At 43.0% G+C, this 21,678-nt stretch overlaps 1 protein-coding gene across 3 annotated transcripts in view; it reads right to left on the bottom strand.

Annotated features, from left to right (window-relative positions):
* ttc23 (tetratricopeptide repeat domain 23) overlaps window positions 1-20,033 on the bottom strand; it is a 25,451-nt gene extending 5,418 nt beyond the window's left edge. The window contains exons 1-8 of one of the 3 annotated variants that reach the window (XM_021570677.3): window positions 13,284-14,960; window positions 12,963-13,089; window positions 12,564-12,687; window positions 12,278-12,434; window positions 7,417-7,542; window positions 1,269-1,440; window positions 877-982; window positions 339-466 (exon numbers count right to left, since the gene is read on the bottom strand). In XM_021570677.3, coding sequence (XP_021426352.3) covers window positions 339-466; window positions 877-982; window positions 1,269-1,440; window positions 7,417-7,542; window positions 12,278-12,434; window positions 12,564-12,687; window positions 12,963-13,089; window positions 13,284-13,525 — 1,182 coding nt within the window. In that variant the 5' untranslated portion in view covers window positions 13,526-14,960. Of the gene's footprint in view, window positions 1-338; window positions 467-876; window positions 983-1,268; window positions 1,441-7,416; window positions 7,543-12,277; window positions 12,435-12,563; window positions 12,688-12,962; window positions 13,090-13,283; window positions 14,961-16,141; window positions 16,245-19,600 lie in introns of those variants that run through there. The other 2 variants (XM_090206619.1, XM_090206617.1) reach the window with 2 other exon arrangements.
* Between the last annotated feature and the right edge of the window lie 1,645 nt (window positions 20,034-21,678).

The raw sequence follows: 21,678 nt of genomic DNA on the forward strand, positions 1-21,678 counted from the left end.
GCTTCAGGCAATTGAAGCTCACTATGGTGGCTATTCATTTCACAGACTCTCCTGTCTCAAAAACACCTGTCACCCTCTGTTACCCTCAGCTAGCCTGATCCTTAGTAGCAGATTAAACTATCCCTGTAAACATGACATGACTGACTGCAAGGTGGATTCCCACAATGCCATGTGAGAGAGGGAAGTCCCCTTGAGAATGTCAAACCTCTCAGAGCGACAGAACAGAGATGTCTGTGATGCTGTAAACACCTGGAAGGCATGCTATTAGTGCGATTAGACCACTGGTGTTGGTGGTCTATTGGAGTGTGTGTGAGTATGTGTGTGTATGCAGGACTGACCTCTTGCTGCCCAGTGAGGAGGAGGAAGCGACAGTAGTCATCCTGAAGGTTGAGAGTGACAGTAGCCTGTGGGCCTAGGGAGCTCCTGTATGTACTCAGACTCTCCTCATAGTAGTGTGCTGCTGAGTCTAGTCGCAGATGGAAGATCACGTAATCACTTATGATCTTCAACATATTACAGTATGTTATTTGTTTGCTTATTGGTGCTGCCTGCATTGCTTTTTACGTAGTTTGTCCATTCCTCCACAGCTGATCGTTCCTGGTAGTGGTTGCTCATATATTGTTGTTCATGTAATGTAACTATACCGTGAAGTTCCATACATACAGGTCAGATGGGGGTGAACATTGATATGGGGGTGAACTCACACAACATGCTATTTCTGCAAAACTATAATCAGCCTGCCTTCAAATTTATGAACTCAAAGAGCTTGACATAAGAGAGGCAGAAAAGGATTCATGTCCCCAACAACAACCCCCTATATAGCAGAGTTCCCCCATAGTGCACTGCAGCAGTCCTGTGTTGTATGAATAGACTCACCATTGTGGTGGGGCTCTGCTACAGTAGAGTAGGCCAAGGCCAGGCTGTGAGCGATGTGAGCCCCATCCAGACCCCCAGGGCTCTGACTCAGAGCTATGGCATGAGCCTAGCAGAAACCCAAACGAAATATGACAGATCACATATCACACTAAGGACTGAGGAGAACATTACCAAACAACAGGTCTCAGAGGCATTCTAACAGCCCTCAGCTCATCTTAAGATAGTCATATAGTCTGAGTAATATAGTCAGTATGTGTGTAATGTTAATATAGTAACACTGTTTATGCTAAAGTCTATTGATGCCTTCCCACCCTTCCACACTTAAGTTGTATTACCTTCACTGTTATGTGTTGCTGTTTTGTGCCTGTATTCAGGTCTCATATGTCCCTTACCTTAGAGAGGTGCTCTAAAGCTCTGTCGAGGCGGCCCTGGGCCTGTTCGATGGCAGCCATGTCCTTATAGACGGAGCAGGCCTGACCTGGCCTTTCCCAGCCCTCCAGCAGCTGCAAACTACTCTCACACTGACCCAGGGCCTCCTCTGACCTGCCTTGCCGCTGGTACACCCTGCAGGAGAGATGGATAGGGCAGAGAGAGAAAAAAAAGAGAATGAGAGAAAGAGGGAGGGAGGGAGAGTAAAGAAAAGCATTAGTGGTCGGGCTCTTTCTGTAGGCATGTTGCAGTGTTGAAATCTTGGCCCAGAGTGTTGGTCAGAACTGTGCCAAGAGTGGGGCCTGAGGAGGAACGTCGAACTAGGCCTGGCTGGGTCTAGCGGACTGCTGCCTCTGATGTCAGGTGCAGTCAGTGCAGACTATAATAGGAGATTCCTACACAAAGAACTGTTTACTCCGTCTCTGGCTGTGTCCTTTCAGATGGTCTCTAATGGTCTCTCCTCTGGGAAGACTGAGGAGTGTGTTGCTCTCAGAGCCACATTATAAATAAAGACTTACTGACACTGCCTAACAAGTCCAGCACCTCACTGAGCAACCACACAAGAGCTCCACACCAGGATGTCTAAATTAGGTTTGTCCTGGTAGTCACAACACAGTGGAGATCCTCTGCACCAGTAAAGAATGCAGACAGTTCCTTACATAGGCTGTGAACAGATATCTGATGAGACGAAAACAAAAACTGCACTAAAATGGTCAAATCACCCCTGTTGTAAGACACTGTTGTAAAAACATGTATATTTGCTGTTGATATGAGGCAGCATGTAGGCAGTTAATAATGTGCCACTCCGAGGACAACACCAGCTCTGGATCTCTGTACAATAGGCCTTCAGTCTGTGGTCTAACACCCTCAGTCACCACATAGGGGGGTGGGTGATGGGATGCTAGCAGGAGGCTGCAGCACAGCAGAGACTTGCATCATCCTCAGCAAGGACACTAGTCAGACATCAATCCATCTAGCCTGCTAATAGCCTCAACACCCCACAGGATTCTAATACCTAGTACCTATTTTTTACTTAAGAATTGCACTGTTGGTTAGGCCCTGTAGGTAAGCATGTCGGCGCACGTGACAAATAAACTTTGATTCAGACACTAATGGAGTCTAAATTCAATTCAGCTCTGCTGTTCGTAGGTGGCCTTCCTCAGAGGGAATATTGTTTGCATCAATACCACAGTACAGGACTACAACTGCAGCAGGAAAACACCCCATCATTAATGAATCCCTCTACATGGACAGTAACGGTAAAGCAGGTGATTTTTTTGCTGACAGTCATTTTCTATTATTTACCCCATTAAATAATAGTATAAATGACTACAAATCAAAACATCAGTGTGTATAGTTAGTGCAGTGAAATTTTGGTTGTGGAGGGTAGCACTAAATTAATATCTCTGAGATTTCCCATCAATCCCTGATTATCAAAGCAAGCCTTGATGGGAGCTGGCCTGCCTGGGAATGGGACGACTTCCCCCTTCAGGCATCAGAAATTCCAGAGAACAGCACAGCCTTTTAGGGCAGCTGGGATGGCTGGCTGCATTAGCAGAAACTCTGTGTGCCCATTGCCCAGGCCAGCGTACTGCCTTCTTGTCCACAGACAGACCTGTGGACAATGCCACTGCATCCCCTCATTCACCAGCTGATGCCACCCTCCCAAGCTTCCTGTTCCTGGCACAGGAGGCAGTATGTCATCTGCAGCTGACATCTAATTCACTGTCCACAGAGCAGAGCAATAATGTAATTAGTGATTTTCACATGAACTGCCAAGCAGCCCACACGGCCCTCTGTTTAGTAATGCTTACCAGACCAATACTGACGCACGTAGGGGCCCTCGAAGGTTTGCTCTTTATACAGGGAAAATTATACAGTGTTCACAAAGCCAGGAAAGGAACTATTGGAGGTGGAAATATACAGCAAAATGAATGTTAAACTGTGATGTTTTGTTGGGCTGTGGGTGCCCTGTTGGAACAAAAGACAATCCTTCATTATCATTTCCTTTCCTGTGCCTCAGGCAGCATCAAGTAAATCCACTGTGACAACACCTAGATTTGAGACCAGAATATGACATGTAGCCATAGGAATGCAAGTCAGTGGGGGATGAGAGCCATAACAGCCGGCTCAACTGAGAACCTCTAATGTCAACAGCAACTCGCATGCAAAGCCCACCTCAGGACTTGTCTTTTCAACCATCTATGTAAAATCTACTTGTCACTTAAATATCGCTGGATTGATTGCTTTCATTTTACTCCTGCGATTCTTTCATACTCCTACTTGTGCCAGACGTTTTTTCCGTTAACGTTACGACCAAGGAAATGTTCGTAATGACCTGTAAAACACACCCTGGTAATGGCTGAAATGAGCTCAATGGAATAAAGTACATTGTTTTACCATTGAATCTATTAGAACGCTAGCTTCGTCAGGGATTTAACACACCTTCTCGTACTGTTGAATATATTAGAACGCTAGCTTCATCAGGGATTTAACACACCCAGTCGTACTGTTGAATCTATTCGAACGCTAGCTTCATCAGGGATTTAACACACCCAGTCGTACTGTTGAATCTATTAGAACGCTAGCTTCGTCAGGGATTTAACACACCCAGTCGTACTGTTGAATCTATTAGAACGCTAGCTTCATCAGGGATTTAACACACCCAGTCGTACTGTTGAATCTATTAGAACGCTAGCTTCATCAGGGATTTAACACACCCAGTCGTACTGTTGAATCTATTAGAACGCTAGCTTCATCAGGGATTTAACACACCTTCTCGTACTGTTGAATCTATTAGAACGCTAGCTTAATCAGGGATTTAACACACCCAGTCGTACTGTTGAATCTATTAGAACGCTAGCTTCATCAGGGATTTAACACACCCAGTCGTACTGTTGAATCTATTCGAACGCTAGCTTCATCAGGGATTTAACACACCTTGTCGTACTGTTGAATCTATTAGAACGCTAGCTTCATCAGGGATTTAACACACCCAGTCGTACTGTTGAATCTATTAGAACGCTAGCTTCATCAGGGATTTAACACACCCAGTCGACACTTGATGGTTGTTCATTTGTGGAATTTAAAAAAGTTATAATTTAATACAAATTAGATGTGCTGATACGAAAGCAACTTTTGAAAATGAACACTGATTAAAGTGATATGATGTCTGATCTCGCAAACAATGTAAAGTATGTTTAGATAGGTGTAATCTAGAGCCAAACGTGTTGATTTGTAATCTGAAGGTATCCTGCTATTAACACACTTGTTGAATTTTGCAAGAGAGCGTGACAACAACAGTAATTAATGAGGCAGTCTAGACAGCGCAGGAGAATGCAGGTAGGGTAGACAGAGAAGGTAGGGTGGACAGAGCAGGAGAATGCAGGTAGGGTAGATAGCGCAGGAGAATGCAGGTAGGGTAGACAGAGCAGGAGAATGCAGGTAGGGTAGACAGCGCAGGAGAATGCAGGTAGGGTAGACAGAGCAGGAGAATGTAGGTAGGGTAAACAGAGCAGGTAGGGTAGACAGAGCAGGAGAATGCAGGTAGGGTAGACAGAGCAGGAGAATGCAGGTAGGGTAGACAGCGCAGGAGAATGCAGGTAGGGTAAACAGAGCAGGTAGGGTAGACAGAGCAGGAGAATGCAGGTAGGGTAGACAGAGCAGGTAGGGTAGACAGCGCAGGAGAATGCAGGTAGGGTAGACAGAGCAGGTAGGGTAGACAGCACAGGAGAATGCAGGTAGGGTAAACAGAGCAGGTAGGGTAGACAGAGCAGGAGAATGCAGGTAGGGTAGACAGAGCAGGAGAATGCAGGTAGGGTAGACAGCGCAGGAGAATGCAGGTAGGGTAAACAGAGCAGGTAGGGTAGACAGAGCAGGAGAATGCAGGTAGGGTAGACAGAGCAGGTAGGGTAGACAGCGCAGGAGAATGCAGGTAGGGTAAACAGAGCAGGTAGGGTAGACAGAGCAGGAGAATGCAGGTAGGGTAGACAGAGCAGGAGAATGCAGGTAGGGTAGACAGAGCAGGTAGGGTAGACAGCGCAGGAGAATGCAGGTAGGGTAGACAGAGCAGGTAGGGTAGACAGTGCAGGAGAATGCGGGTAGGGTAGACAGCGCAGGACAATGCAGGTAGGGTAGACAGAGCAAGGAGGGTGGACAGCCCAGGGAGGGTAGACAGAGCAGGGAGGGTAGACAGAGCAGAGAGGGTAGACAGAGCAGGGAGGGTAGACAGAGCAGGGAGGGTAGACAGAGCAGGTAGGGTAGACAGAGCAGGGAGGGTAGACAGTGCAGGAGAATGCGGGTAGGGTAGACAGCGCAGGACAATGCAGGTAGGGTAGACAGACCAGGGAGGGTAGACAGAGCAGGTAGGGTAGACAGAGCAGGGAGGGTAGACAGAGCATGTAGGGTAGACAGAGCAGGTAGGGTGGACAGAGCAGGTAGGGTTGACAGAGCAGGTCTTTGGTGGTTGCAGCCCTGTTCCACCCCTTTATGTTAATTTATATGAGTATCTTCATTCATTGTCCAACTGTTGCATTTGTTAGAATTGTTTTCAAAACCTTTTAACAATAACTTAGTACAGGTGGCAAAATAAACTACAATACTGTGATCAGTATTTCATATTGTGCTCATTACACTGGCACCTTGCATATACTGTACCTCTACAATGAGTTGAATGGAAAATCTCCAACTAGACCTGAAACTGTGTGAAAGCTTGTTTTATTGTTCCAGGCTTTTGTGGGGACATTCACACTGGTCACAACATTACAATCCTGTTGACTGGGGTGCTTACAGAAGCCAGCCAAGTTCAGTCATCCTCCAACAAAAGAGCTTTAGCAAGCTTACACACCAGCGAGCGTCCGCACATTTTTCCAATTTCACAAATTGCGTAAACAAACAGTCAGTCATAAAAACTTAAAAGGATGACCTCACTACCAAGTACTTTTTACCTCAGCTCCCTTCAAGTTGAAACATCTCTAATGCCACTAATATTCCACACTGAGTATCTGGGTATATTGGTACCACATTTGCCTCAGCCATGTCTTGTAATCAATATTGACTTGTACAGCAAATATTGTGTATTCATGAATTACTCAAATTATGTTTTGACAAATCCATAACAGTGAAGTTAATACAACTTAAGTGTGGAAGGGTGGGAAGGCATCAATAGACTTTAGCAAAAACAGTGTTACCCTACAACTGAACAAAATGATCAATGCCGTTTAGTGCAAAAAGCCTCCTCAGTACACAATAATTAGCTATTACAGGCAGAGCAGTGAAGGCAATCATGAAATATGAATGCAGCGCTGGGGATGTGTTATCCTCCCTGCCCCTGCTCCACTGATCCAGCAGACACTGAACAAGTGGGAAGTGCAATAACCCCAGTCACAGTCACCCCAGTCACCGGTCTGCAGCTGCGCATGCTCACACCCCATGGGCTTGACAACAGTCCTGGGAGAACAGCTTGATGTTTACATCGGAAAAACAACAACTTTGAGGGTACTTTAGGCACTTCTACTGTGAGGACCAGGTTAAGATAAGTCAGAGACTTTCCATGTCACTACTAGTCTAAACTAGAGCAGAAAAGACCACATTGTTTGAGTGAAATGAACCATTAAAATGTATCTCAATAGATGGATTTGCTCAGTGGACATGTTAGACATTGTCTCCATCTTGTGGCCAAAACCAAATGTCTTTCTCAGTGGATATACTCAGATAAACAGTATTAATAACAGGCTGTTATTGTGACTTCAAGGTAACAGGCTGTATGTTGACATCTGAACATATAGGTGTATTTGATACAACAGTCTTATCTGAATCTACAATGACACTTCACATGAACATTAACTTGTTTTTGTTGGAGAAGTGCGAAGGCATTCAGACTTCAACCTGAATATGATACTGAAGGAGGAGTCTGTGGAAATAAATAGAGTAGCATAGCGTATGATACCTAAAGAGGAATCCAGTGAATATCAAAGAGCTCTCTGCTGTCACAGCGGACATTGTAGTAAAGGCCACATTGGTCAGATAGACACAATGCTCCAATCTAGTTTCTTTTGAAAGTGATTTGACGCAAAATATTTCTGCAGATCAGTTTAGTTCTCTCTATAATACCTGGACAGAGACGTGGATATCTCAAACTCAGTCTCCATTTTCTCCTCCTTGCTCATGCCTCCTAGCTGATGAAGTTCGACCACAATCCTCTCTGCTTTTTGATGATTATACTCTGCTTCCTCGAGAGTTGGTATGGTTAAAGAGTATTGCATAATCAACATTAAAGCAGTACTACATTAATTTACCCTTGGACATTTAACCATGCAATTGTTTGAATTCACATTTAGACAATCATTCTCCTAATGTTTTTGGGGCTTCCATTACAAATATCTAATCATTCTCCTAATGATTCTCCTAACGCTCAGGCCTATTTCCTTGAGCCAGAGCTTTCTCCAGACAGATTATCAGGATGCGTGCTCAGAGCATGGAACTGACCAGCTGGCATGTGTCTTTAATAAAAAATGTAACCTTTCCTGACCTAGTCTGTAATACCTACAGTCGTGGCCAAAAGTTTTGAGAATGACACAAATATTAATTTTCACAAAGTCTGCTGCCTCAGTTTGTATGATGGCAATTTGCATATACTCCAGAATGTTATGAAGAGTGATCAGATTAATTGCAATTAATTGCAAAGTCCCTCTTTGCCATGCAAATGAACTGAAGAGAGAGAGGGGAGCGGTTCAATTGTTGTGAAGAAGGCTTCAGGGCGCCCAAGAAAGTCCAGCAAGCGCCAGGACCGTCTCCTAAAGTTGATTCAGCTGTGGGATCGGGGCACCACCAGTACAGAGCTTGCTCAGGAATGGCAGCAGGCAGGTGTGAGTGCATCTGCACGCACAGTGAGGCGAAGACTTTTGGAGGATGGCCTGGTGTCAAGAAGGGAAGCAAAGAAGCCCCTTCTCTCCAGGAAAAACATCAGGGACAGGCTGATATTCTGCAAAAGGTACAGGACTGCTGAGGACTGGGGAAAAGTAATTTTTTCTGATGAATCCCCTTTCCGATTGTTTGAGGCATCCGGAAAAAAGCTTGTTCAGAGAAGACAAGGTGAGCACTACCATCAGTCCTGTGTCATACCAACAGTAAAGCATTCTGAGACCATTCATGTGTGGGGTTGCTTCTCAGCCAAGGGAGTGGGCTTACTCACAATTTTGCCTAAGAACACAGCCATGAATAAAGAATGGTACCAACACATCCTCCGAGAGCAACTTCTCCCAACCATCCAGGAACAGTTTGGTGACGAACAATGCCTTTTCCAGCATTGCCATAAGGCAAAAGTGATAACGAAGTGGCTCGGGGAAGAAAACATTTATATTTTGGGTCCATGGCCAGGAAAATCCCCAGACCTTAATCCCATTGAGAATTTTGTGGTCAATCCTCAAGAGGCGGGTGGACAAACAAAAACCCACAAATTCTGACAAACTCCAAGCATTGATTAAGCAAGAATGGGCTGCCATCAGTCAGAATGTGGCCCAGAAGTTAATTGACAGCATGCCAGGGCAGATTGCAGAGGTCTTGAAAAAGAAGGGTCAACAATGCAAATATTGACTCTTCGCATCAACTTCATGTAATTGTCAATAAAAGCCTTTGACACGTATGAAATGCTTGTAATTATACTTCAGTATTCCATAGTAACATCTGACAAAAACATCTAAAGACACTGAAGCAGCAAACTTTGTGGAAATTAATATGTGTCATTCTCAAAACTTTTGGCCACAACTGTACATGTTTCAACCACACCACCAAACCCTGCACCCAAGAATGACTACCGCCCCATAGCACTCACATCTGTAGCCATGAAATGCTTTGAAAGAATGGTTATGGCTCACATCAACACCATCATCACAGATACTCTGGACCCACTTCAATTCGCATACCGCCCCAACAGATCCACAGATGAAGCCATCTCTATCGCACGCCACCACTGCCCTTTCCCACCTGGACAAATGGAACAACTAAGTGAGAATGCTGGTCATTGACTACAGCTCAGCATTCAACACCATAGTGCCCTCCAAGTTCATTACTAAGCTAAGGACCCTGGGACTGAACACCTCCCTCTGCAACTGGATCCTGGACTTCCAGACGGGCCACCTCCAGGTGGTGAGGGTAGGTAGCAACACATCTGCCACGCTCACCCTCAACACGGGGGCCCCTCAGTCCCCCCCTGTCCAACCACAACTACGTGGCAGCGCACGACTCCAACACCAACATTAAGTTTGCTGACGACACAACAGTAGTTGAACACCGACAACGATGAGACAGCCTACAGGGAGGAGGTCAGAGACCTGGCAGTGTGGTGCCAAGACAACAACCTCTTCCTCAACGTGGGCAAGACAAATTAGCTTATCATGGACTACTGGAAATGGAGGGCCAAACAAGCCCCCATTCACATCGACAAGGCTGTAGCGGAGTGGGTCGAGAGCTTCAAATTCTTTGGTGTCCACATCACTAAAGACCTATCATGGTCCAAACACACCGACACAGTCGTGAAGAGGGCGCGACAACACCTCTTCCCCCTGAGTAGGCTGAAAAGATTTGCAGATGTTCAAAACGTTCTACAGCTGCACCATTGAGAACATCTTGACTGACTGCATTACAGCTTGGTATGGCAACTGCTCGGCATCCAACCACAAGACGCAACAGAGGTTGGTGCGTATGGCCCAGTACATCACTGGGGCTGAACTCCCTACCATCCAGGACCAGGCAGTGTCATTGGAAGGTCCTAAAAGACTCCAGCCACCCAAGTCATGGGCTGCTCTCTCCGGTAACGCACGGCAAGCAGTACCAGTGTGCCAAGTCTGGGATCAAAAGGCTTCTGAACAGCTTCTACCCCAAAGCCATAAGAAAGCCAAACAATTAATCAAATGTCTACCCGGACAATTTACATTGACCCCCTTTATTGTATCTTAATTTTTCTGCACTGACTCTCTTGCACTGGCTCTACCCACACACACACTACACCAACACTCATACACAAAGCACACACGCTGCTGCTACTTTGTTTATTATATATCCTGATTGCCTAGTCACTTTTACCCTCACCCACATGTACAGTTGAAGTCGGAAGTTTACATACACCTTAGCCAAAACCATTTAAACTCAGTTACACAATTCCTGCCATTTAATCCTAGTACAATTCCCTGTCTTAGGTCAGTTAGGATCACCACTTTATTTTAAGAACGTGAAATGTCAGAATAATAGCACAGAGAATGATTAATTTCAGCTTTTATTTCATTCATCACATTCCCAGTGGGTCAGAAGTTTACATACCATACACTCAATTAGTATTTGGTAGCATTGCCTTTAAATTGTTTAACTTGGGTCAAACGTTTTGGGTAGCCTTTCACAAGCTTCCCACAATAAGTTAGGTGCATTTTGGCCCATTCCTCCTGACAGAGCTGGTGTAACTGAGTCAGGTTTGTAGGCCTCCTTGCTTGCACACGCTTTTTCAGTTCTGCGCACACATTTTCTATAGGATTGAGGTCAGGTGTTTGTGATGGCCCCTCCAATACCTTGACTTTGTTGCCACAACTTTGGAAGTATGCTTGGGGTGATTGTCCATTTGGAAGACCCATTTGCAAACAAGCTTTAACTTCCTGATGTCTTGAGATGTTGCTTCAATATATCCACATAATTGTCCTGCCTCATGATGCCATATATTTTGTGAAGTGCACCAGTCCCTCCTGCAGAAAAGCACCCCCACAACATGATGCTGACACCCCCGTGCTTCACGGTTGGGATGGTGTTCTTCGGCTTGCAAGCCTCCCCCTTTTTCTTCCAAACATAACGATGGTCATTATGGCAAACAAAAATAGAACTGTTTGATCAGACCAGAGGACATTTCTCCAAAAAGTATCATCTTTGTCCCCATGTGCAGTTGCAAACCGTGGTCTGGCTTTTTTATGGTGGTTTTGGAGCAGAGGCATCTTCCTTGCTTAGCGGCCTTTCAGGTTGTCGATATAGGACTCGTTTCACTGTGGATATAGATACTTCTGTACCTGTTTCCTCCAGCATCTTAACAAGGTCCTTTGCTGTTGTTCTGGGACTGATTTGCACTTTTCGCACCAAAGTACATTCATCTCTAGGAGACAGAACGTGTCTCCTTCTTGTGCGGTATGACGGCTACGTGGTCCCATGGTGTTTATACTTGCGTTCTATTGTTTGTACAGACGAACATGGTACCTTCAGGCCTTTGGAAATTGCTCCCAAGGATGAACCAGATATGTAGAGGCCTACACATTTTTTTCTGAGGCCTTGGCTGATTTCTTTTGATTTTCCCATGATGTCAAGCAAAGAGGCACTGAGTTTGAAGGTAGGCCTTGAAATACATCCACAGGTACACCTCCAATTGACTCAAAGATGTCAGTTAGCCTATCAGAAGCTTCTAAAGTCATGACATCATTTTATGGAAATTTCCAAGCTGTTTAGAGGCACAGTCAATTTAGTGTATGTAAACTTCTGACGTACTGGAATTGTGATAAAGTGAATTATAAGTGAAATAATCTGTCTGTAAACAATTGTTGGAAAAATGACTTGTGTCATGCACAAAGTAATGTCCTAACTGACTTGCCAAAACTATTGTTTGTTAACAAGACATTTGTGGAGTGGTTGAAAAACGAGTTTTAATGGCTCCAACCTAACTGTATGTAAACTTCCGACTTCAACTGTACATACTGTATTACCTCAATCCCGTACCCCTGCACATTGATTAGGTACCGGTACTCCTTGTATATACCCTCGTTATTGTTATTTTATTGTGTTTTATTGTGTACTATTTCCTTTATTATTTAGCAAATATTTTTCATACTTTTTAACTCTGCATTGTTGAGAATGGGCTCGTAAGTAGTCATTTAATGGTAAAGTCTACACTTGTTGTATTCACCGATGAAATGTAATTTATCACAGAAATAATGTGGGTAAAGGATATTTTGCCAGCAGCAGAGTGGCGCCTCCCTGTGTTAGGTATATGTTGAGGAGACAGGTGAGAATGTGGACCCTGTCCTCCCGGCTGGTGGAGTTGGGGGTGCAGAAGGGGAGCAGGTCACTGGCTCTGGCTGAGTGCTCCTGGGCCTGCACTGCCCAGCCTGTGGGAATCAGGTACAACACATAGGTAATTCCAAGATTTGGTAAGGTATAAATATATACAATTTTAACCGTTATAAACTCTTTATAAATGGTACCTCATTGTAAAGGCTAATCACAACATAATTCACCTTTAAACTGTAGGTATGCTTTAGCCAGTCTGACATGGGCTTGGGCTAGTTTCAATTGCCCATCTCCATATACCAGTCTTGTAAGAGCCACACAGCGGACAAGGTCCTGGATACAAGCATCAAACTGTCCGGACAAACATTTCATTATTGTTGACATTCATGACCAACATGATGCTGTACTGAAAAAAGCCTGTATGCTGAGTGGTACTGTACATGTATTATACCTTTGATAAGAGAATGATACAATTCCTGAACATGACAGGGTGACTATGACATCTACAGAAGGTTAAGACAACCTTCACAAACTTTGCAGGTACCTCTGGTTATAGTACTTTCCACCTCACCCCATTGCATGCAGGTGTCAGAATGGAAAGCAACTTAAAACCTCTATAGGTCTACCTGTTGAGTGTCTGCAAAGGCTTGGGCCCTGCTATCATACTGGGTAAGTTTTTCCTCAGGAGTCATCATCATCGACTCTCCCGTGTCATCCATTCCTCTCTGAGAGACACTTGCCAGTCCTTTATCACTATGAGGATAAAGGTGCATTCAAATGATCTACCTGGGTAACACAATCATCATCAGCAGCATTTTTCTAATAATAGACATGCACAATCCACATTGACTCGAATACGCAGAATTGATCTCTTCGAAATTATTTTTTTTCTTCCAACATCAGTTTTACAGCAATGCATGCATGCACAAGCACAATGTATAACTTACGATTCTCCACCGTCAACTAATCCAAGTCCTGGTTTGGAGCGTGTGTTTGTCATTGGATAATTATAATTCATTTTTCGGTAAAAAAAAAAAAATAGAAACCTTTGCAGAATAATTTTATGCCATGTTTGTTTCTTTTTTACATCCGTTGTCGTGGATACGGCAGTATGCGTCATAATCAGCAAAGATTCATCATAAATCAATGCGCGACATTTAACTTTTATTTTGTTGGTTGTATTCATCATATAACCACAAACAGTTCGCTCGGGGTGTTCATACAAGCAAGCATCCACTAATATAAAACTTAAAAATCAAAAAGCGCTAAATGTATCTTCCTGATAAAATGTCACGTGACCGACGAATGTTCTACAGCACCAGACCAACTTTATGCACGTGCAAATATTTGTGCAGACAAATTGTTTTATGTTAAATCAGGCTTTGTTTTTTTTTTAGCTCGAATTAATAAAAATATGAATATGTGAAATAAGGCCTACTTCTCAGACACGGGTGTGTCTGACAACAGCTGATAAGGTGGCAGGATGTAGCTGAAAATAAATGATGGGGAACATGCCGTGTTGATTATTGTACGCTAGCCTTTTAGGCTATTGCTGAATTTTTACTAAATTATTGGCCTACCCTTATTTTGTGTATTTTGTTATCGGTGGTGATAGTGATGGTTTGTCGGGACTGGGGCTTTCGAGTGACGCAGCGGTCTAAGGGACTGAAACTCAGAGTCACTACAGACCCTGATTCGATCCCCGACTGTATCACAACCGATCGGGAGTCCCATAGGGCGGCGCACAATTGACCCAGCGTCGTCCGGGTTAGGGGAGGGTTTTGCCGAGGTAGGCCGTCATTGTAAATAAGAATTTGTTCTGCACTGACTTGCCTAGTTAAATAAATACAAATACAAAATAAAGCTAAAACGCTGTGGTTGTCAATAACTGTTGTCCCCGACGTGATAACTGTATAGAGCTTTACTCCATCTAGACACAACATTCTGTCCCGACATACCATCAGCCTACCTCATCCCCATACTGGTATTTATTTAGCTCCTTTGCACCCCAGTATCTCTACCTGCACATCTATCTTCTGCCGATCTACCATTCCAGTGTTTAATTGCTATATTGTAATTACTTCGCCACCATGGCCTATTTATTTCATTAACTTACCTCATTTGCACTCACTGTATATATAATTTTTGTTTTCTTTTGTTCTACTGTATTATTGACTGTATGTTTTGTTTATTCCATGTGTAACTCTTGTGTTGTTGTGTGTCGAATTGCTACGCTTTATCTTGGCCAGGTCGCAGTTGCAAATGAGAACTTGTTCTCAACTAGCCTACCTGGTTAAATAAATAAATAAAATAAAAATAGATTCGGTTTGCTCCTAGCATAACTCAGCTAGGCGAAGGGACCGCCTGTACTCTTAAACACACCAAAGACCTTCGCTTGAAAAATGAGATGAAATAAGCAACAATTATTGTTGTTTTCCCCTCTTGAGACACCTTAGCAACAACATGGCCAGAAACACTTCCTCAAAATAGTCAGAATTCATCTAAAATAAATCAATGTTGACGTTTTTGCCGAGTAGTGCAATTTTAGATTTAGCTAAGATGTTTGGTGCAGTATTTATCAAATAAAAAAATTGCATGTAAACTAGTCGCACAGATAGAACAATGAGACAGATATTTCACCGGATGTATAAATGTAAAACATCCGCTTGGCGTTTCCACTCACTACCAAAAAGTGGTAGCCCAGTAGGAGAAGTTGGAAGAGATGGATTTTGGACGACATTCTGCACATTTTCTCAACGATGAAGCATTTGATCTCAATATAGTTTTCTGTTCCCAAAACTAGAATATGTTATGAACAGAGTGGATTACGTTTCGTAAACTTTAACCTTTGCCAAAGTTGTTTAGGAGTGTAAAGGGGAATTGAGTTTTTGCACACGCGCACTTCAAAGTAGGCGTTCCCTAAAGGAAATATGCAGACGTTTGCTAGAACGGGCTAATAGGATCTCACTAGCTCGTGCTTGGCTCTGCCCCCTCCTTGCTTGTTCTGCCCACTATGATTAATTTGTTCCCATTGGAAAAGACAGGCTGTGGGCTATCTTGGTCTAGTTATTCAAATCTTGGCTAGTCGTCTCTCAGTTGAATGACAACAAACACTTACTGTTCCCACTCCTAAATCAAATGTAATTGTATTTGTCCCACACACATGGTTAGCAGATGTTAATGCGAGTGTAACCGATGTGAAATGGCTAGCTAGTTAGCAGGATGTGCGCTAACGGCGTTTCAATCGGAAACGTCGCTCGCTTTGAGACCTTGAAGTAGTTGTTCCCCTTGCTCTGTGAGCGCCGCGGCTTTTGTGGAGCGATGGGTAACGATGCTTCGAGGGTGGCTGTTGTCGATGTGTCCAGAGGGTCCTTGGTTCGAGCCCAGGAGAGAGACGGGAGCTATACTATTTTGTTACACGAGTGTAGCGAAATGCTAATGCAGTAATATCTAACAAGTAATATAACAATTTCACAACAACTACCTTATACACACAAGTGTAAGGAATTAATAAGATGATGTACATATAAATATATGGATGAGCGATAGGCAAGATGCAGTAGATGGTATAGGGTACAGTATATAAATATGAGATGAGTAATGTAGGGTATGTAAGCATGATATAAAGTGGCTAGTGATACATTTACTACATCCAATTTTTAATTATTAAAGTGGCTAGAGATTTGAGTCAGTGTGTTGGCAGCAGCCACTCAATGTTAGTGATGGCTGTTTAACAGTCTGATGGCCTTGAGATAGAAGCTGTTTTTCAGTCTCTCGGTCCCAGCTTTGATGCACCTGTACTGACCTCGCCTTCTGGATGATAGCGGGGTGAACAGGCAGTGGCTCAGGTGGTTGTTGTCCTTGATGATCTTTTTGGCCTTCCTGTGACATCGGGTGGTGTAGGTGTCCTGGAGGGCAGGTACAGCTGTTTCAGTTAATGATTGTGTTTCAACCTAGATATTGAATTGATGATCATTAGCACCTGTTTGGCATAATGTTTAATCATACACCTGACTATATGCCTACAAAATCCCAGACTTTGTGCAAGTGTACCTACACCAAATATAGATTTGATTTTTCTTCTGATCACTCACTTTGCATTTAGTTAATTTATAAATATAATCTATTAACATGTCTATTTTTGAAATCATTCTTACTTTATAGCATTTTTTCACACCTGCCTAAAACTTTTGTGCTGTACTGTACTTTTTAAAGTTTTGCTATCATTCATACAATAAACTGTGAAGGTTATTGTACCCCCATTCATGTCAATGGTGGGATGCAGGCTTCAACATTCTAAACTGAAATGCCACAGAACTTTCAGAATTTAAAACTAAAATATAAAAACACATTCTGAAGGAACGCATTCAAAGGAAATGGAATTTTCTAATAATTTGTATTATTGTTTTGCCACTTCTTGGAGCTTCCAAGTGTGGACAGTGTGCCGATTGTGAAATGTGTCCCTGTGTCGATTATGATATGTGGCCCATGTACCAAATGTGAAATATGGCCTCTGTAGCCTATGCCAATTGTCTGACAAAGAGGGACAAAATACCACAAACAATCACAAAATATTGGGTTTCAGAAAGACTAACAGTATGGGTTTCAGGCCTCAGGACTCTGAAGATATGGCGTTAACCCAAAAAATCTGCCAAAGTATAGACATGAATGCTGGTTAGCCAATGAGCGATAAAACCCCACCTTTGATTTACAGTGCAATCTGAGGCAGGCACAGTCCATTTAATGACAAATCAAATAAATAAATAAATATTCTGTGTGTTGCCACCTTGTCTTGGTAGAGGAGCTTGTTAGTCCCAAAGATCCCAAGAGGGGGAGGTTCCAGACTAAGAGTGATCCTAAACAAATTTCCAGAATGGAATACATTGCCATCAGTTTGTCAAAACCACTCTTACTGCAACACACAGTCCTTTAACGCTTAAGTTACACCTAATGTAAGCAGGCAATGCAAAAACAAAGTACCTGGATCTGAAGACAAATATGACTGTTTGATGTGCTATGTTGTTGCATCATTCCCATGCTCAAATCCTTAATGTCAAGAACATGTGCTTTTTGGTGCTAGCTCTAAGGACCTCCCCTCATGATACAAAAGGTGGCGTAATACAGCTCTATAGGATGTGTCTACTTATTGTTAAATCCAGAGCAGGCTGGTAGGAGGAGCTATAAGAGGAAATGCTCATTGTAATGGCTGGAATGGAATTAATGGAGTGGTTCCAAACACATGGAAACAACATGTTTGACTCCATTCCATTCCAGCCATTACAAGCTTGAGCTTGTCCTCCTAAAGCTCCCCGCACCAGCCACCTGTGGTTAAATCCTTTATGAAAAATGTAGCATTTCTAGTTTTCTTGAGAACTGACTTTACAATAGGCATATTGTCATAATTGCAGCAATAAATAATATGCTTTCTTATTGTTTGATTCAACAGCTCATAAAATTCCTTATTTTGGCGAGGATCTTTAAAGGGCACTAGGGAAGGAGGAAATTGCTCCTATTACTACTCCATTCGTTTCTAATATGGGTGATCTTTATGGGTTTATTGGTTTATAGTCAACTGTCCTGGAGTGTGAGGATATACAGACCACCTTGGTGCGGTCCCACATGGGACGGTGTAATCATTTTCCAATGGAGACATTTAATAAAAGCTTTCTCCAGCCAAGTGGAAATCCAGTTAGAGGAATCCCTATCCATCATCATTACCTAGTTTCTTTGGGTCTGTGTATTTGTCCCTTTTCAATGGGCTATGCCAAATCCCTTCTTTTGCTGAAGATGTCAATAAGGTAATATACTTAGACTGCATTAAATAACGTGTTCACTTCATTAGGTTAACTAGCAGTAAATAATCCAGGCTGTATCACAACCGGCCGTGATTGGGAGTCCCATAGGACGGCACACAATTGGCCCAGCCCAGGGTTTGGCCTGTGTAGGCCATCATTGTAAATAAGAATTTGTTCTTAATTGACTTGCCTAGATAAATACATTTTAAATTAAAATAAATAACAATACACACAAAATAGTGCCAAAATATCAGTATTTTGAGTAGACCTATTAATTAGGATTTAACACAACTAGAGCTGGGATTTCAAACTCTGTAATACAAGTGACTCCTGATAAGTGCACTTCAGATAAGTGCTATAAAGTTTCATTCCGATAACATGTGTTTTAGTGCATGCTGTCACAACAGCCTCAATTTATTGCATTTATTTGGAGTTGATTAAACTGTATCAAGACAGATGTGACCATGATCTCAATTGCCATGCCTGTAATAATGTATACACGCAGCATGCTATAATCTAGTGGTTAGAGCGTTGGGCCAGTAATCTGTCGTTCTGCCCCTAAGCAAAGGAAGTTAACCCACTTTTCCCCGGGAGCCGAAGATGTGGATATTGATTATGGCAGCCACCCGCACCTCTCTGATTCAGAGGGGTTGGGTGAAATGGGGCAGACACATTTCAGTTGAATGCATTCAGTTGTACAACTGACCTTCCCCTTCCTGCTTTATTCTTTCCCTGATGATGGGGCTGCTGGACCATAGACTGTATTGCCCTTCTGGAGAAGTAAAGTTTTCTAATGATCCAATAGATGTCAGTAAAGTACCAGACATCCATCCCTTTCACGCCCTGTGGCCTTCTTGAATATGGTGTGTGTTGGTGATACATTGACACATTTTGAAGGGAGACATTTGTGCTGCTGGCAATATACTGACTTTTATTTTACCTTGGGGGTTGAGTCAATACTTTAAGTATACTTTTTATTTCTAGAAGTTATTACAAATATTATTTAAGGTTACTAAAGAAGACAAGACAGATTTCACAAATACGCCTGGATGTTCATGAAATCTCTGTACTGGACAAGCCCCCCAAATGTAAACTGTATCAAGTTCCATCTGAGAATGTCCTGCAGGTTAGATATAGTGTATCAAGTTCCATCTGAGAATGTCCTGCAGGTTAGATATTCTGCTTCAACTCTATGATCTCTAGGGTGGCATTTTATCCATGTCCTAATCAGCACTTAAACAGCATACATAATGCCAACTGCATGAGAAATTAGAAAATGTAAATGTACTTTTATAAATATCAATCTAAACATCCCTGTCTTAAAACCATGCTAAACTAACACGAATTGATGTCTCTGTGGCTGCTTTAAGAAATTGGTCTCTAGAGCGAGTTTGTAGGTTAATTTATTCTCTATCAGGTTGGCAGTGTGTGTGTGCTGTCACCAGTTTTAAACCTGCGGCAGTGCTCACCTTGTTTGCAGAACTGCCCAAGATAACTTATAATAGCTCCTTAGGGTGGCTGCTGCCGGTTGACTCTGGCAGTGCATAAGAAAGCAGTTTATTTGTTTGTTTGTCCCGTGAGTTTTTGGCCGGGCTGTCCTGGGTCCTGTTTGGCTTGGGTCCCTGTTGGGCTTCTATTTCTGAAACCCAAGTGGCTCTTAATGAACCTGGCAGGGCTGGCACGGGCCCTCAGCAAACCCAGGCCTGAGCAGACCCTTCTTCTTCTGCCTTGGCAGACACCCTCCGTTTGCTCTCTCTGGCTTCCTAATTTAGTAACGGCGGATAAAAATATGTGCTAACGAACAAGGTCTGGTATGTCAGGCTGGCGTCCAGGGGAGAGAGCGAGGGGGAGCAAGAGGGGGAGAAAAGGGGGGTGTTGTTTTCACAGCAGGCACCCAGTGACAGAGGAGTGAAGCCACGGCACAGACTTCTCCTACATCTGTGTGTGCTCTGAATTTCTTCCCCCAGCCAAACACTCTCTCCCCTTTACCTTTAAATCCCACTGTTAGTAGCTTATGTAAGAAACCTCCACAGTGAGTGCTGTTATAGTGAGTCTGCAGTGAGTTTGGGCTCCTGGCTATATTTGTAAAAATGTCTTGTGTGAAAATGCTGGACTCTCTGTGACACCCGGCTTCTCGGCATCTTTCCTGGGCATCATAGGGCATTCTAAAGGGGAGCTGCTGTTTGATTATTATTTGAAAACGTTTATATTTTCATGTATGTCAATGATCAATTAGGCTTATATGAAGAGTTGTCTAACCTCCCTAGTGTTTTTCTGCTTGTAATTGCATCCTCACCTTTATACATTGTCATGACAATCTCCCCATCCTGTTCACAGTTCAAGGGGCTCATGTCAACCTTGTTGACTTCACTTGCATGTCCCACAGCTACAAATTAAATCAACCCCCCCCCCCAGCATGTGGTTAAAGGAGGCAATAGCACACAGACAGTCAGTATTTTACTATGTAGCATTTTTAGGCAGTGTGATTATAGTTTAGCATTCAGTTCTTGGAAACATAGCTAAATGAGTGACTCAATAAGATATTATTAGTGTCATAGACCAACCTGTGCGATACCTCTGTGAAAAATAGAGGGGTGAACAGGGACTACAGGTGATTTCCCCTGGGCTGCACTGTAGGTACAAGGCAGCGCCTCTGTGTTTGTGATCATGAGCTGTTTTCATGTTGACAAACCGCTCTGTCTGCTTCTCAGCACCCACCTTTCCACCCCCCACCTGGTGTGGTGCACTGTGCTCTCTGCCACACAGACGCCAAGCCACAGGACCTTATTTGAGTCACGTAACGGAGACAGGTTTCACAATAACATTATCTTTATTGAGTTGAAGATGAAAATAACTTATTTACACACCATCAATAGTTGTATTTTGTAATTAATATAATTGCAATGCATCATTTACAGCTTTGAACCCATTTATATCTCATCAAGGACAGTAATTTGTTTTTGATTTACCCTCAGATATCTCTAATTGTTTCAGGATTCCAGCATGGCATTCAGGTTGTACATGTTTTCCTTTTGAATTGTTACAAGCATAACCTTTTATACACAGGTCTTATGTTTATGAGTGAAAACATAACAACTGGAAAGGAGCATGACAGACTAATTGACATATTTCAGGAATTTGTCTAATCCTTTTCGATATCATACTCATGTTTGCTAGGGACGTCACGGTTATTTGTCTGAGCCACAAACTAACACTTCACTTTCAGTCATACAGATGTCCCCACTTCCTGTCTTAGTTTACCAACAAACATTCATCCCTCGGCCATATGATCCCCTGCATTGTTCAACCCACGTTCTCTAAGGTGTTTCCAATCACAAAACTTAAAATGTGCTCTTTGAATATGATACATAACTTGGAGTAGTACCGTGGAAACATTAGAGACACCCTTCCAAAAAAGGCGATAGTTTAACATATAATTGAACATATGATCTAAAGTTGTATTTGTTGAGTGCTTAGTCTATGTGTTTGTACTGTTACATGATACTATACCGTCATTTTGCTAGGATAGCCAAGGCTTTGAAATGCA

Source organism: Oncorhynchus mykiss, chromosome 2 (genome assembly GCF_057628025.1).
Source record: "Oncorhynchus mykiss isolate SJ-2025 chromosome 2, ASM5762802v1, whole genome shotgun sequence".
Lineage (NCBI taxonomy): Eukaryota > Metazoa > Chordata > Actinopteri > Salmoniformes > Salmonidae > Oncorhynchus > Oncorhynchus mykiss.